At 50.2% G+C, this 17,523-nt stretch overlaps 1 protein-coding gene across 1 annotated transcript in view; it reads left to right on the top strand.

The window, feature by feature from the left end:
• Positions 1–17,523, top strand: part of LOC112112980 (protein transport protein Sec16B-like) — a 40,950-nt gene that overhangs the window by 15,899 nt on the left and 7,528 nt on the right. The window contains exons 13-19 of the mRNA XM_029912339.1: positions 503–620; positions 3,104–3,215; positions 5,668–5,773; positions 9,604–9,744; positions 13,800–13,913; positions 15,114–15,183; positions 16,079–16,372. Coding sequence (XP_029768199.1) covers positions 503–620; positions 3,104–3,215; positions 5,668–5,773; positions 9,604–9,744; positions 13,800–13,913; positions 15,114–15,183; positions 16,079–16,372 — 955 coding nt within the window. The remainder of the gene's footprint in view (positions 1–502; positions 621–3,103; positions 3,216–5,667; positions 5,774–9,603; positions 9,745–13,799; positions 13,914–15,113; positions 15,184–16,078; positions 16,373–17,523) is intronic.

The raw sequence follows: 17,523 nt of genomic DNA, 5'->3' as shown, positions 1-17,523 counted from the left end.
CGCACTACGTAGGCGGCACAGGGTGGGGGAGGCATGGAGCTGACTTGCAGAATGTTTCTGTGGAGGCGTGAAAGAGCACAGGGGCCTGGAATTTGGGGGGACATGGAAAGCTCAGGCTGACAGAGGGAATGCAGGGAGGCTGAGGTGGCCCGGCTCAGCTGATTGGAGTGGAGGTTGACAGAGAGGCATGACGCTAGGTGAACGTTTTTGGTTACTCGGCATAAACTAATTGCCATTACGTTGGCTTCTTGCAGAAGGCACAAACTGCCAGGCACCATTAGTGAAGCCATAGCCAGAAGCAGGCGAAGAGAAATGCACTGTAGCTTTTCTACCTCCTCCGCCTTAAGGTCTTACTTGAACAGACATAGTCACTTCATTTCTTTATTCACAGACAGTGTTCCTTCCCTTGTGATGCTCTAATAGCTCTGTACCTAGTAAAGGCCAGATCAAGGAGCTAAAGCAGCCAAACTATCTATTCATCTTTCTTTGTTTCTGCTCCCAGTGCTGTGGGGATGGCAGGTGGGGAGACTGGAGACCACACCTGGCAGTGATGCTGTCCAACCAGGTTGGGGACACTGAGCTGAACCACCGGGCCATCGTCGCCATGGGAGACACCTTGGGTGAGGAGAGGTGATGACTGGGCCCAGCTGAGCGGCTCACACTTAGTGTCAGATAGGACGCCCCATTGTGCTCACACGTTTAGTATACTCTATTACAGGAGGTGGGAGGATGGTGACTTAATGGCTAACGCTGCCCCCGGGTTCAAAACCACCCTGATGGAAATAAGCTCGGTTCTGTCCCCACTGTAGAGCCATCCACATCACCTTCACCACCTCGCACAGTTTGGCCTCGCTGGGAGTGTGCGCTGAGCATCCACTTGGAGTGCCATCTGGCTCATTTCAGACCAGCAGTTGGGATCATTGGTGGTGCAGAGCTGGAAAGTTCCTACTACTGCTACCTGGAAAAGAGGAGCTCAGATATTTAATTTCCAGTTGCAATAAGATTTGCTGACACTCAGAAATGTACAGGTCAACTTTTTCTGATGTGGATGACTAAAGTTAGACACCTAAATTAGAAAAGGGCCTTTCCAAGACGCCAGGGCCGGCTCCAGGGTGTTTGCTGCCCCAAGCGGCAAGAGAAGGAAAAAAAAAAAAAAAAGCCGCGATCGCGATCAGCGGCAGCTCCACCGCACCGCTTTCTTCTTCGGCGGCACTTCGGTGGCAGGTCCTTCCCTCCAAGAGGGACCAAGGGACCCGCTGCCGAATTGCCGCCGAACAGCCCGACGTGCCGCCCTTTCCCCTTGGCCACCCCAAGCACCTGATTGCTGAGCTGGAGCCTGGAGCCGGCCCTGCGAGACGCTGAGCACACAGAGCTCCCGCCAGCCCAGGCTTCCCTCCTGCAGAAGCCAAGTTCAGTTCTTTAATTTTTGTCTATGTGTATGGACCCCGACATATACTTCAGTGGGGCAGAGAGAGGCCATGTGAGAACAGGTGGCTGACAAGGTGCCTGCAGGCTAAGGTGAGCACACCTAGGAATGGTGGGATGGCTGGGATCTGCTCAGCTCTCTTGGCCAGCCTGGATGTGTGTCTGTGGAATTGGTGGTGTGAGTGGATATCTGTTCAGCTCTCTTGGCTAGCTTGGGCTTGTGCTCCTTGCATGCAGTTGGGAGTGAGTTTGCATCATGGAGTGGTTTAAATGGGTGCAGTTCATGCTGTTGTGAACTCACTGCCCACCATGAAGGAACTATGAGTTGGGGCCACTTGCATACATTCAGAGAGGTACCGGCTGCCTTCTCGCCCCTGAGCCATCAGATGCCAGCCACTGGTCTCGCCTGCCCCTGCATAGGTCATTCTGGGGGACTGGTGCAGCAGTCTTTTCTCTCGTGAATTCCCTGCACTGTGACCCTGGGGTGACCTCTTGCTTCCAAGCTGAACAACCCTTTATTTCCTCTTTAGCTCAGCCGCATGACTGTATTATTAAATTACTGCACAGCTTCTATTAAAGTGCCATAAGATGCCTTGGCAGCACCAGGGGCTATGTAAGCTGTTGTGAACAGATGTGTATGTTTGTGAGTCTTGACAAGATTGTGCATCTGCTCCTTTCCATGTAATTGTGTAGTGTATGCAATTGTGACTGCGTGTCTGTGCGCTTGTGCCCACAGGCCAGTTATCTGCATGCATACCCTTGCCCATATACCTGTGTGCCTGACTGCCTTTAACACACCGAGCCAACATGTTCCAGGGCAATGTAACGTGTGTGTGTGTGTGTGGAGATGTACAGCAGTATATGTGCAGACATGGGTGTAAGTAACTGTGTAAAGACAGGTGTGGCAGGGAAAGGAATGGGAATACTGCTCTGCCTTGCACGCTCAATCAGATAATAGACACCGTATACTCCTGCTGGTGAAATATCCCTATCGCAGGCTCTGAAATGCATACCTCTGCCCTAGTGCATGAGTCACAGATATGGCTGACAGAGGGTATGTCTTCACTACCCGCCGATCCGGCGGGTAGCAATCGGTCTATCGGGGATCGACTTACCGCGTCTCGTGAGGACGCGGTAAAATCGATCCCTGATCGCTCTGCCGTCGACTCCGGAAATCCACCTCGGCAAGAGGCGGCAGCGGAGTCGGCGGCAGCGCGGCAGCGGTCGACTTTCCCCCGTCCTCACCGCCAGGTAAGCCGACCTAAAATACGCAACTTCAGCTACGGTATTCACGTAGCTGAAGTTGCGTATCTTAGGTCGGAACCCCGCTGTAGTGTAGACCTAGCCAGAGAGACTTAATCGGCTTATTCTTAGTGCCAGTTATGCGGTGACAATGGTAGAAAGCCTCGCCACAGATTTTGCTACATTGAAACATCCCGAAGAAGCTAAATGGGAGCCAGACACTTACTGGCATGTGCTTCTGCCACCCAGTCAGGTCATCTAATGGAAAATTAAACTTGATGACTAGCAAAATAACAGCCGTGCAAGAGGATGTAGGGTGTGGGGGTTTCCTTGGGGTTGGGGGTCTTGAATGGGCAGAGAGGGGAGTTTTGGTCATGTGCGCATTTGAAGGTGTATTTTTGTTGTGACTGGCTTTTGTCCCTTTTCTCCTGTCCAGCTGGGAGAGGGTTAATAGAAGCTGCTCACTTCTGCTATCTAATGGCGAATGTCCCTTTTGGTCACTACGGGATTAAGACAGACCACATTGTCTTGCTGGGCAGTGACCCCAGGTGAGTAAGCCAAGCATGCAGGCTCCTGCAAATATTTACAGCTGTCATTCTTAGGAGTCAGAACAGCTCCCCCAGGGATCTCAAATCGCTTTACAAACAGGAACAAACATTCCTTGGAAGGAGACCTAGTTTATAGTTTATTTTTTGTTGTTGTTTAACATTCCATTTTAATTGAAGATGTTACCAGGCAGAGACTTTAGGAACAGAAAGATGGAATGCTGCGCCTAAGGCCATCTCTAAAACAGTGGCATAGCTGGGAACAGGACCCAGGAGTTCCCTGCTAACCTCGCTAGAGCGCTGTGCATTGTGCTAATGGCCGAAGGTATATTGGGAATGATGATGCCATTCAGAGATTGGCACTATCAATGGTGCCAATTCAGAGATTTCTTGAGGGGACAAATTCCAGTCCCTGCCTCCCCCCAATACTGAAGACCCTGTTCCATTCCCTGCTCATTCCTCCCACCCCGCAGGGATCCCAGGTTTCCCTTGGCTGGGGAGTCTCCCCGCTCTCTTACTCACATACCACGTGAGCTGGTGCCACCAGGAGTTGAGGTCTTGGCGCACTCCCCCGCACTCCAGGAACAGACTCCCCATGTGCCAGTTCACAATGCCACTCAATGAAATTGGACCAGTCGTCCCTCTGTCTGTATGGAGGGGTGGCCGGGTCACATTTCAATGGCATGGCAACCACGCAGCTGGAGCAGCGCTCCAAATCGCTGCACCCTAGGTGACCGAAAATGCTGCTGTTGGGTATTCGATTGGTTGTGTTGAGCCAGCTAGTTACAATGGGGGAGGCCCAGCCCAAGTTCTAAAGAGCCTTGGAGGGAGATCCACTTGGCACTCATTCTACAGGTGGAGGGGCTTAGGCACAGAAAGGGCAAGGGATGCTCCCAAGGATACACAGTAGGTCCGTGGAAAGAAAGACACACTGAACTCTGACGCTCACAGGGCACTGAAGGGGTTATGCTTGGCAGCCACGTTACCTCCTGGATTTGCGGGTTGATCCTTTCATTGTAGTCACATTCATGGGGATGCATTGAAGCAGCCCAGCACCTAGGCAGCAGCAGTGTGCAGTGCTTGAGGTAGATGGGTGTTTGGGCAGCAGTACATTTGATAATGTGGGGAGATGTTTTAACACACTTGAACGTTTTCCTCCTTGCCCACCCCCTGCCTTCCAAGCCCAAAAACATAAATACCCTCACCCACATATATCAATAACTGGAGACTGGGCGTATGCCCCAGGTGTCAGCTGGGGAGAACCCACCTGCCATTAACCAAACTGTCCACTGGATGTCACTGAGACTCCTGGTTCTGAAAACCGGGCTACTGACTGAAGAGACTTCAGCTCTGTCTCTCTGGAAGAGAGTAATGATCTGTTTCATTTGGAGAGGCTCTTTGCTCTGGATCTCCGAATGAAGGTCACTGCTCAGCAGCCCCATCTCATTTGGTCTGATTCACTGCTGCCTGGAGTTATCGTTTACATCTGGGCAAAGTGGATGTAAAAAGCTGTCCACTTGGAATGGCAATGTTTGCCAGTCGCTGTGCACAGGTGTGAATAATTGCACAGAGGGTAGAAGGCAGTGGAAAGCAGGCCCACAGTCTGCAGGGCTGCCTAGTAGAATCCAGATCCCCATTGATTGAGTGTGGTAGATAGAGTAGTTTACTGTAAAGGGACAAAATCTTTTTTAAGGGCTGAGATTTTCAAAGAGTTCAAGGCAGGCCACCTCCCTCAGGGCCCAGCCAGAAATCTTACTTACTAAAAAATTCCTGCATGTTTCTAGCAGTCCAGATACTACCAGTGAAAGGACTTTAACAATCTAATTTGCTTTTTGCCATTTATGCTGTTTGTTCCTTTTTAGAATCATGGAGGTTTCAGACTTGCCACATTTACAAATACCATGTTACACACTTAGACAATGCACAGGTGCCTCTATAAACACTTATTAATATTGCAGAGGTTTTCTGCTGCTGTGTGAGCTAGAGGGATTTGGGGTGTGCCCTGTGGGTCTGCATGTGCTGGAGGGGCAAGGGAGTGCTGCGTGGAGTGTGTCTGTGAGTGAATGGGGCGGGTGTTATAGGATGTTAAAGAAGATTGCCGTACCTTGTCACGTCCTTGCTTTTAAAGGTTTCAGAGTGGTAGCCGTGTCAGTCTGTATCAGCAAAAAGAACGAGGAGTACTTGTGGGTGCCACAAGTACTCCCTGTTCTTTTTGCTTTTAAAGGTTCGTGTGGATGGGTTTGGTGCTTACCTGCTTTATAAGGAAGCTTTTGTTGGTGGGATTTGACTGGCTGTGGCTTTAATCAGTTTCACTTTTGCTCCTAGTCAGTTTAACATTCTGAAGATTGATGGGGTGAGGGATGGACGCTCCGTATCCCAGTCATGCAGGTTTATCATGGAGAGGAAGAGTCTTGCTTTCTGTTCCTGACCTCACCTCTCTGCCTTCTCCTTTCAGTCAGACATTTGTACAGTTTGCCAGGACGGAATCTATCCTAAGGACTGAAATCTTTGAGTATTGTCAGATGCTGGGACGTCCCAAATCCTTCATCCTCTCCTTCCAGGTAATGGAAACAGTCAGGTACAGCCAGTACATTTGATGCGCAGAGCCACAAGTGCTCAATGTGCTGTAATGTAACCTCTCCACAAATCACAACCTAATGCATTTCTGATATGCCTGTTGCCACAGACTATGGTATAAAATTACGTTCTGCATTCAAATGGTCCCTAAAGAACTCTGCTATCCTCCATACCTTGCTTCACCCAGTGTTATTTACAGATAGTTTTTCTCTTTTCTTCTTCCTCCATCTCCTGTCTAAGCACCATCCTCAGCCTCAACCGTTGCTGGCTGGGTACATCCTCACCCAGTATAGACAGCTCAGGACAATGTCTCAATTTCTATAACCCAGAGTTGAGGGTGAGAGGTGATTTTCATCCCCTCTGTGTCTGGGAAGTGAATTGGGAGCTCGTGAAAGTGTAGGATGCATTAGTATTTGCAAAGTACACGCAGGCACTGCACCAGCTTCCTCACCCAGTACTGCCAGTGCATGTCAATGCCAGCCCTGCTGTGCCCTTGTTATTTCAGTCCTCCCCTTACTCTGCCAATGCATGTCTGTCCTCACCTGAAGGGTGCCTTGCTATTCCATACCTGGGTACTACATACAGCTCTGTTGATGGCCAGCGTCATCTAGTCATTAGAATAAGGGACTAGGGCTTGCCATTGGCAAGTCGTATGGCTGTGTGCCTCAGTTTCCCCGCCCATGTAAAGAATTTTCTAATTCTCACCTGTGTCGCTGTGGGGTTGTGAGGCTTTATGTAGTATTTGTAAAGAGGTAATGATGAAAGGAACTATAGAAAGGCAGAGGTCCCTGGCCCGAATCCACAAAGGGACTTAGGAACCTAACCCCCAGACTTAGGCACCTAAGGCCCATTTTTAGGCCCCACTGCTGTCCACAAAAGCCCTGCTCAGCAGCTGCCGAATCCTGTGGGTGCCTAAACTCACTCAGGGCCTAAATTTGCACTGTAAAAGTTCTCTAGGTGCCAAAATTTCTGCCTTCTGATTTTTGCTGCCTCATTGTAGACACCCAGACCCCTGTCTCACATCTAATGCCCAGAGTGATCCATAACCTGGGGGAAGATAGATGTTTGTCCGCCTAACGTGTGTGCGGCCTGATCTAGTGGGCATGCCTAACTCCACACAAAACAGCGAGGGGTGGGAAGAGAGCTTCCCTTATAGCCTGTAATGGTTAGGGTACTCACCCTGGATGTGGGAGACCACTGGTTCAAGTCCCCCCTCAGCCTGATGAGAAGGGATTTGAACAGGGCTCTGCCACTTTTCAAGTGAGGGCCTGAACCACTGGGCTTTAGAGTCATTCTTGCTTTGGCCCAATTAATATTTAATTATTCATGTATTTAATTAAAGTGGCACAACCTCAATAGGAGAGATTGAGGGAAACCTACATCAGACTATCCCATAGGGCAGATCCTTCTACAAATCCCTTTTCCTCATCAGGTAGAGGGGGGGACTTGAACTGGTAGGCTCCCATATCTGCTCCTCCTTCCCCGCCCTCAGCTGTTTTGCATGGAGTTAGGCGTGCCTACCAGATCGGGTCCCACATGTGGCTTGGGTGGAGGAGGGCCTATCTTCCCCCCATTTATGGTTCACTAGCGGAGATAGACGCCTCCCTGCAACCTGGACATAGGCTCAGAACTCTGTGAGAGGGGCAGGGCTTAGAGCACACCCCTGCTTTGGCGTCTCCCATTGGCCAGCATGCTGGCTTTCATGGATCGCAGTCTAAGGCACCTACTGTTGGGATTCCCTCCGAGACCTTTTCCGCTTGGCTTATCCAGAGCACCTCGTCCTCTTCTGGGAGAACACTTCATCCAGTTCTCTGGGACCCCTGAAACTCAGTTCGACTCCAGCTCGTCACTCCGGTTACTTAATTAGGCAGGTGGCAGCTCTTCATCCACGCTGGCTAGGCCCAGACGCAGGGAGTTTAGGTACAGGGTGATACCACAATTCCAATTCATGTCACACAGCATATTGTATATACATTTTCCTAGCTATTAACCTCTATATATCTCACATGTAAAGACCAATCGCTTTGCAGAATGTGTAAGGCAAGCATCTCAGTTCAGGGTGTTTCTGCCTACTGTGTTTACTATAGACATACCCACAACAGTGAGTGTAGTTAGCTTCTGCTTCCCTTATTTACAATAAACACGTTCATAATAGTTGTTTCAGCAGTTATTTGTTTGGGCTTGTCTTGTCTTATCTTGGGCTTCTCCATGGCAGCTAAGCCAGCCCTACTCCTTTGTCTCCCCATTCATTGTATAGGGAGTCTAGGCGCCTAACTCAGGCTTTGTGGCTCCCATTGTTGTGCCAGTGATTTTCTAGGCACCTAAAAATTAGGCATTACAATAGCTAAATCCCTTTGGGGATCCAGGCCCATTTACTAGTGTCACTGCTATTTATCACTGTCTGTCCCGGCCTGTAGAACCTCTCGCCACGTCCAGTCTTAAACACTGCCACCATCATAACCCTGACCTGCCACGCCCCCTGCTACTCCAACCCTGGCTAGTCCAACCTCCCTCTCAACTTACAGCTCTTTACCTGACTTGAGGGCAAGGGGAAGCATTTGGAGTCATGGAGAAAGTGCTGATGCTGCTTATCTGCTGAGAGTGCCTGGCTGCTTTTGTCCCAGGTGATTCACAGCCTTGGGGTTCTGTAGGGTCCATAGGTGCTCAGTCTCCTTTATCATCTAGTGACCCAGGAGGCTGCAGCTCTTCTTTTCTTACACAAAACTGCAAAGAGTCACCTTTCAGCTAGACTCACCGCCATGTGCTCTGCGAGGGGCCGCCCTTGAAATCCACCTGGAGGACTTGAGTCTCCGCTGCCTTTCACGCCCGTGCAGAGGAAGTGTAAAGCAGAACGGTGACGGTTACACACTTTGCACAGATGCGAAGCAGTGAGAGATCAGGCCCTCCCTGGGCTCAGCAGAGCTTCCTCAATGGAGGGTCTTTTGAATTCACTCCCCTTCACAGATCATCAGAGCATGAGTCTAGCAAGTTTCAGGGCAGAGTGCCACATGTATTTATCTGCTTTAGTTTTTGCCTAGCTTTCCCTTCTCTAATAGCCATGCGTAACTGATGTACTTTTAACATTGTGCATAAGCACCCAGCTGCTGCAGCCTCAAGCGTTGCACAAATCAGGTGAATAAATAAATATTTCTGGCTAGGGTCCTCCCCCACAGATCTGCTGGCACATCTTTACCCTGACTTCAAAATCAGCCTCACTGCAATTCCAGCCGCGAGCCTGACGTGAGCCGAGCCAGCTAGCTTGCTGCAATGGATGGTGGGTTTTTGATATGGACAAACGCCCCTTACAGATCATAATGAGAGCTTCAGCCCCACTGCACCTAAGACATGACCAACTGAGCCTGTCTCTATTTCGTGCCTTTCTAAGCAGACGTGTTAATGCGGAATTCCGAGATATGGCATGGTGCTGCAATAGGGCTGGGCTGTTCCCTCCTTGATTGCAAGTTGGTATTTCATTGTCTAGGCACTGAGAGGCCCCCACTAGGCTAGGTGCAGCACAGATGCATAGGGAGAGAGAGTCTATGCCCCAAAGAGCCAACAGTCTAAATATAGAAGACTGGCAAGGGGAAACAGGCACAGAGAGGGAAGTTACTCAAGGTCACAAAGCAGAGCCAAGACTAGACTCTAGGTCTCCTGATTTGCAGTGCTGTGTGCTACCCACTGGACCATGCTGCCTCTGAGTCAGACACCTCCATCAAGGCTGTACAGGGACCTCACCTTCTGAGCAGCTGGGCTGCTTCTTCCTTCCTTTTCTTCTCCTCACCGGGACAGTCATTTTTCTTGTTCCTTTTCCAAGGTGTATAAACTCCTTTACGCTGCACGCCTGGCGGACTATGGTCTCACCTCCCAGGCCTTGCATTACTGCGAAGGGATTGGCACTGCTCTGCTAGACCAGACCCAGGCCAGCCATCCGGTGCTGTTAGAACAGGTTATCAAGGTGCGTCTCTCGTAACCAGTCCTTGTTTGCTTTGGCTGTGGGTGGGGGTTAGCTGAAGTGTTGAATGGGTGAAATCCTGGCCCTGCTGGTAGTTTTGCCCTTAATTTACATGAGGCAGGATTTCAGGAATGCTGTCAAGTTGCCTAGGCCTATATAACAATCAACCTTCTGCTGTTAGGAAATGTCTCTGAGCTCCTGGAGCTCCCAAGAGCTCAGCACTTCTGAAAATCAGCCCCGAACATCTATTTGCTGGAGTATGACAACTAAGATCAACCCAGTACATACGTGAGTCCTTTGGGATGCAATAGGCTGTGCTGTCTGGCTGCCTCTGGTGATTTTTCCGTAGCAACTGCCTAAATGAGATATGTGCTGGCCTCACCCATGGTGCTGAAACAACTATGCAAGAGCCAAGTCTAATATCAAATAAAGGGGAGTGGTGGGGGAGGGGGCATCATGTGCCAACTAGGAAAGAACACAAAATTGCAGAAGAAGGAAATCTCACTTTGAAGCTTCTACAAAGTTAAAAATGGTGGAGACTTATGAAGTTAAAATCTATTTTAAAAATGGTTCTTGATACTTCCTCTTGAATGTATCATTCTGGGATAACATTTGCAAACTCAGGTGTTATAACAGATTCCGAGGATGTTTGTGTGTGTCCATAGGCAGCTACTTAGGTATTCACTATTAGAACTGGTCTCACTTGCATTAGAATTAATATTCCACAAGAAATCATAATCTCACAACAGCTACAGGATTTGGGGTGTGTTATTGAAGTTGTCAGAGCTGGGTATTGTTGTTATTTTTTGGTAAGATGATGTAATTTTCACATCTATTTTAGCAATTAATGTATGCAGAAGTCTTTATTTTAAACCAGAAAATGTCCTGTTTTGTCATGTTTGGGATGGCGTTAGAAAAACAAGCCAACCAAAAAACCAGAAGAATGAGCAGCAGCACCTGGCTCTTACATAGGGCTTTTCATCAGTAGAGCTCAAAGCACTTGACAAAGGAGGACAGTATCCTTGTACCCATTTCCCAGATGCGGGGACTGAAGCACAGAGCAGGGAAGTAATGTGCTCAAGCCAGTGCCAGGGCTAGAATTCAAGTCTTTGGCATGCCAGTTAGGTGCTCAATCAACTAGACTACATTGCCTCTCTGTTTGTGGATGAAGCTCCAGTGATACAGGTGACTGCACTGATCCCTTTAGTAGGCAGCTATCTCTTGAACCATTTGGCTCTATAATACTGACAGTGGCACCTACCCTTTCTGCAGCACGACCTTGTCATTGTCCTGGACCCATTCATAGTCTATCCCATTCATCTTTCTCTGAGTTCTATTTCCTGCTAAAGCTCCTTTGTGTGGAGCCCAGGGAACAATACAGTCAAACCTAATTCACCTGAAATGAAGCAAAAGAAATATTTCCTGGTCATTGCCACAATGTAGATTAAAGAGAGAGAGAAAAAATACTTAGGTAATACACAGCTGAGGCAGGTGCTGTGAAAATCCCTGTCACACTAGCCCTAAAGTTGGAGTTACATAATGTTGTAGCACTTACCTGGATCCACCTGTTGTGGAAACCTATTTACTCTAACAGCCTCTCAGATGGGCCATTCTGCTGGGAATAACACTTCTCCTGTGAGAACGGGCTTTCAGATGAAAAACCAGCACAGTTATAGCACCTCTCTTGTCTTTGATGTTGCAGACTGTGTTACGAATTATGATCCACATTAGTGTTTGATTAAGACTTCCCTTCCTTTGAAGCCAGGGACGAATTCAACCGGGTGTTGGTTCATTAATACTGGATCAAAGCACCTATTAGCTTTTGGATTAAGCATCCTCCCATTTAGGAATAATCACACTTCTAATTTCTTCTCTCTTGGTATTGGTTTAGAATGAACCCATGTCTGTATCTGACAAGATCTGACCCTGCCCACCTGGACAAACAACTTCTCCCATATGGTTCCATTTGCTCATGCACCAGGAATCTCTCCTCACTCACTCTCCTGTTAATTATTGTCCCTAGTTGCAGGCTGTGGGTGTCTCTCTTTTCTGTAAGCTCTTTGGGGCAGTGCAGGTGTTTTACTCTATGTTTGTATGTTTTACTGCACAATCTCCATCATCATCATTAATAATAACCCTTAACTAATGTCTTGGGCTAGTAACCTCTGGCCAATTAGCTGTCACTTGATCAAAGACAATGGTGTTACACTGGCTAGTGGTGAATTAGCCTGTCCCTTTGTCTGGCTAAAGTGTGTCTGTCACCTTCTATGGAGCAGACTTCATGAGTGTGTCAGTTACAGAGTCATGCTAAGAGTTCAGCCAGGTATCTAACAGCTCACAACTTAGTGGAGCAGTGGTGTGGTCCAGCAGGTAGGGCTCTGGACAGCAAGTCAGAAGCCCCAGGTTCTAGGCCCAGTTCTGCCCCTGACTTGCTGTATCTCCTTAGGCAGCTCTTTTAACTGCTATATCAATAGTGTGATTTTCCCCCTTCCTTTGGCAAGTGCGTAGGGAGCTGAGCACCCCATTACCATGTGTCTCGTCTGACAGTCAGAAAGAATGGTAAAAATCATAAAGCCCAATTACAACACAGAGGAGAAAACTGGGCAAGTTCCTTCTGACCTGATGTACTTTCTGTGCCTGAAAAGGCTGATGGGTATGGGTGTGTGCTACACATCCTGGCATATCTTTGGTACCCTAAAGAGAGAGAACAATGGCACGTGCCAAGTGACCCTGATTTTGCCCTTCTAGAGTTCTTGCAGTGCTTTACAAACAGGAGTGAATTCAGGCTCTGAACACTCCTGTGAGATGAGTGTTATACGCATTGTACTGATACACAGTGAGAGATTTGCTCAGGTCACACAGTGAGTCAGTGGCAGAGATTAGAGATGGAAGCCATGAAGCCTGATTCCCAGACTCATGTTCTAGCCACTGCGAACACTCCCTCCACCTCCCACAGGAGTTATGTGGCTAGCGCCCAGGAGTGGAAGCCAGGAAATCTGGGATCCCTTACTGGTCCTGCTGATGGATAACTGTGCATAGGCACCAACTCTGTGGGTGCTCCGGGGCTGGAGCACCCATGGGGAAAAATTAGAGGGTGCTCTGCACCCACTGGCAGCCAAGCTCCCCTCACCCCCCGCCCCACCTCCTCCTCCCCTGAGCGCACCACAACCCCGCTCCTCCACCTGCCTCCCAGCGTTTCCCGCCTGTCCTCCTCCAAACAGCTGTTTGGCGGCATTAACAAGCTCCAGGAGGGAGAGGGAGGAGTGGGAACGTGGTGCACTCAGTGGAAGAGGCGGGGCCAGGGTGGGTATTTGGGGAAGGAGTTGGAATATTGGCAGGGAGGGGGCGGAGTTGGGCTGGGGCAGGGCCACCCAGAGGATTCAGGGGGCCTGGGGCAAAGCAATTTCAGGGGCCCCTTCCATAAAAAAAAGTTGCAATACTATAGAATACTATATTCTCGTGGGGGCCTCTGTGGGGCCCGGGGCGTGGGGAAAATTGCCCCACTTGCCCCCCCCCCCGGACAACCCTGGGCGGGGGACTTTGGTGTAGGGGTTGGAAGGGGGCAGAAGAGGCAGGGCAGGGGCTGGGGCTCATGGAAGGGGTGGAGTGGGGGTCAAGCACCCATGTGAAAGAGGGGAAGTCGGCGCCTATGTAACTGTGGACCCTTGGGGGAGTCACGCTGATCTCTTTGTGTTTCAGTTTGCCCACTTGGAAAATGAGGATAATGGTCCTGACCTAGCTCACAGGGGTGGTGTTTGTAAAGTGCTTTGAGATTCTCTGAGGGAAGGTTAGGGAAGGTACAGCACCTAGCCCAACAGTTCTGGCCCCTCTGGATGTTATGCAATAGAAATAATAAAGGTGCTATATAAATGCCGAGCATTATTCTTATGTATTTATTATGAGGAAATGCTGCACTCATTGAGTTAACAGCTTTTCCCTGGTCCATGTGCCTAGCAGCTCATTAATTGCTATGACTGTCAATCTGTGCTCTCTGCATCTGAGAGGTTAACAGGTTAAAGCATCTGTTCCCCACCACCTTCTCCCCCACCACTGCACAGCTTGCAGAGCAGCTGAAGCTCTCTGACCCATTGCTACTGGAAAGACCTGAGCAGGAACAGAACCTGGAACCCGACTGGCTTGTCCAGCTCCGAGCCCGAGGCCAACAATGGGAGGTGAGAATGATGGGATTTGGAGTGGCTCTTTCCGTCATGTTTCATGATTGCCACAGTCCTCTGGGGTGGGCGAAACAGGATGTGCTGTGTGACCAGTCTCTATGGTGTGGTCAGTCTGCAGGTGCATCCTTCCCCTGCATAGTAAGTCCTAGGTAAGTGTTTAGAAAGGCACTAAGGTCCCAAGGGGATTTCTTACCTGGGTTCTGGAAGGTTTCTTCCTTCCCCTTCTTTCTTGGAAAGCACACTGTTGATACTGTGCAGAGCTCTGTGATGGCTAGCATCACAGGCCCTCTCCTGTTGGACCTCAAGGTCTCCGTGGAAGTGGGAGGGAATGTATCGCCCAGAACTCATAGCGGTCTCTGGGCTAGGCACTAGTGAGCCAAAAAGCATCATGCTGGGTAAGAAGCACCTTCCCCCGTCTTGTTTTTAGGAAAGTGATTAGAAGATGAGAAGGTTTGTTGTGCAAAGAGTTCCTCTTTGTGTGTGTGAGGATATTGCAGGTGGTTTCATCTCTATATGCTTAGAGACTTGTCTTTCTCTCCAGTCCCTGTACCCTACGTATACGCTCCTGAGCAGTTTAATTTCCCATGAACGTGTTCCCTTAAAATGTAGGGTCTGTCTCCATGTTTTGTCTCTTTTTCCCCTCCCTGTGGCTCCCCATCCTGTCCCCTCCAAGAAGGACAATGGTCATATTCTGATCTCATCTACCATGGTGGAAATTAGCAGTAACTCCACTAAAGTGAATCAGGCCCAATAGCTGTATTCTGAACAGCTCCAGCCTTCCCACAGAGGGAGCCGTTAACAGTGTCCTTGTGCCTGGTTCACCGTCTGTAGGATTTGAGTGATAGCCATTGAGTTGTTCACTTGCCATAGCAGGAGAACAGAGCCCCAGGATTCAGTGAGCCTCCTTGCTCACCCTCTACTTGGGATGAATGAGAAGCACAGGGGTGGGTGGCGTGATGGGTGTAAGTAACTCTGACATGGTCTCTGGAGCTGACTGGAAGCTGGAGAATGGAAGGAGCAGAAACAAGGCAGAGATCACTATCCACCATGTGGCTGTGATTCACCAGGAGCCCGCGTGGCTTTCGCTCCGGTGACAATCATGTCTTGATTACCGGTGCCTTGGAGACAATTCTTCTGGGTGTCCCACTTTCTAGTTTTCCCTTTCTTTTGTAACATTCACTTTTCAAATCCTTTCAGAAGGAAGGAGACCTCCCCGACTTGGCATCCGCTCAGCCAGAGCTCTCCAGAGCCAGCGGATCCACAGCAGGTAAAGGAACGAACACATTGGCCCAGATCCTCAAATATATTTAGGCACCTAAATACAAAGGAAGTTAGGTGTTTACATACCTTCGAGGATCTAGGCCGCTCTGGGTAGAGATAGAGGGGTTCTCCAAATGTGGAGCATGACCAGATATATGGGAGACCAGTTGGAACAGACTGGAAACTGCCTCCTTGACCCTCTGTGTTGCTCTCCCAGGATAGCAAAGACTCCGAGTCTTGCTGGGAATCTCTCAAACATACTCTAGAAGTGGACCGTGCATCGCCACCTCCGCACAAAGGGTGTTGGGTGGGGGGCCTCAGTCGAGCTCCAGGAGTGTGATCCTGTCTCTGCTTGGCCAGGGATCTACAGGGTTGGGTCTGGGTGCCCTGTGGATCAGTGACTTAGTGGTGACATTGCCCAGCCCAGGCCTGCTGCACCTCCCCATGGAGCTGAGGGAGGGTGGAGATTAACAGCTGCAGCTAGGAAGTTGCGGAGCTTTTGGCAAGTTTTGTTCCCTTCCCAGTGTGTAGGTAGGCGGGGCACAGGAGGCCGTGGGACCCTCAGAATTTCTGAAGTCCTCCTCTTCTTCTCACCCTTCTCAGTTGGCTCTGCCTCCGTCATGGCCCCATTCTAAGGGGTTCTTGCACCTGGAGGCATATTGCCCCTCCTGTCTTTTACCACCACCCTCTCCCCACTAAGGAGGTAAAAGCTCTCCTGTGTTGGTTGACCTGTACCAATGCCCCACGTCTTAACCACTCTTATTCCTTTGGGGTCTTTTCTTGCTGTCACTCTCAGGCCCACTTTCCATGTACAAAAATGGCACCGAAGGGAATTCTGTTACCCTGAGTCATTCAATAAAGCTGTAAATATACTGAGTAAATTCCTGGGATCTGTTTTCCAGACAGAGATCTCCATCATGAGTTTGCACAAAACCCAGGCTACCAGCACAACCTAGAGCTGCAGCAGTATAACCCCCCTGCTCCTGAGAGGACAGGCCAGTACCAGCCAGGTCTACAGGAGAACGTGTCCTTCCCGCCTGGTGCATATTCCAGGGTGGAGGGGTCAGAGCAGGCCATAGCTTCTGTGCCACCTGATGCCATGCAAGAAAATCGTCCCACAGAGGTCAGCTTTGGGGCAAACCTCTCTCTAGGAGGCATTTCAAATGACCATTCCCCACAGGTCTACCAGCCACCAGGTAAGCTTGCCTGAGCTGTGCTGCAGGCCATCTGTGAGGATTCCTGGGAGGAGGGTTGGGAAAATGTGTTTTGGGCCGGGGGAGAACAGGACACATACATATTGGACAGTTCAGATGAGAGATGGAACTGGAGTGTTCGGCTCCTGAACGTTGGGAAGTTCAGGCACAGATCTGGGCGCTGGGGTTCTCTCCATTCTGGGGAATAGGTGGGCCAGAGGTGGGTCTGAACCACCACTTTGTTCTGACTGGTTTTTCTACGAAGGCTCCTGCACATGCCTGTGGTGGTGGGTTTTCTTTCTGGAAGCGTGGGATGTCGCCGGAGAGTTCCCATGTTTCCTCTCTGCTGAGAGGTTTGTCTGCGTGAATGATGCTTACGGACGGCCTTTGCTTCATCTCGGTCCCATTTTAATACAATCCCTGCTCTAGCATTAGGGCAAAAGTGGTTTGCGTTTTAACCTGGTGCCTCCTGCGCACAGAGCATTTCACCCTGGATTTGCTGTCTTGGGACTGTGTCTTATCCAGCAGAGAGAAGACCAATGCTCCAAGGGTACGTCTACACATGGAGCTGGGAGGGTGATTCCCAGCTCCAGGGTACATCCCCGCGCTAGTTTGGCTCGAGCTAGCACACTGAAAGTAGAGCATAGCCAGGGCAGTGGGAGAGGCAGGAGGGGCTAGTCACCCCAAGTATGTACTTGGCCAGGACACTAGCCCATGCTCAGGGTGGCGAGCTTCTTCTGCTGCTCCTGCTGCCATGGCTACGCGCTATTTTTAGCATGCTCCGTAGACGTACCTGAAGTGTCTGCAGCTCCTAGTGCAGAGGTGGGCAAACTATGGCCCACGGGCTACATCCAGCCTGCGGGACCCTCCTGCCAGGCCCCTGAGCTCCTAGCCCAGGAGGCTAGCCCCTGGCCCCTCCCCTGCTGTTCACCCTCCCCCGCAGCCTAAGCTCACTGCGCTGCCGGCGCAATGCTCTGGGCGGTGGGGCTGCGCGCTCTTGCCAGGCAGCACAGCTGTAGAGCCGCAGCCTGACCCAGTGCTCTGTGCTGCGCGGTGGCGTGGCTGGCGTGGTCAGGGGGCGGTAGTGTGGATAGGGGTCAGGGCGGTCAGACGGCAGGGAACAGGGTGGTTGAATGGGGCAGGGGTCGGGGGGG

Source organism: Terrapene carolina, unplaced genomic scaffold, assembly GCF_002925995.2.
Source record: "Terrapene carolina triunguis isolate 2854851 unplaced genomic scaffold, T_m_triunguis-2.0 Scaffold210, whole genome shotgun sequence".
Lineage (NCBI taxonomy): Eukaryota > Metazoa > Chordata > Testudines > Emydidae > Terrapene > Terrapene triunguis.
Note: the sequence above shows the minus strand (reverse complement) of the source record. Positions and strands in the feature narration are given on the sequence as shown.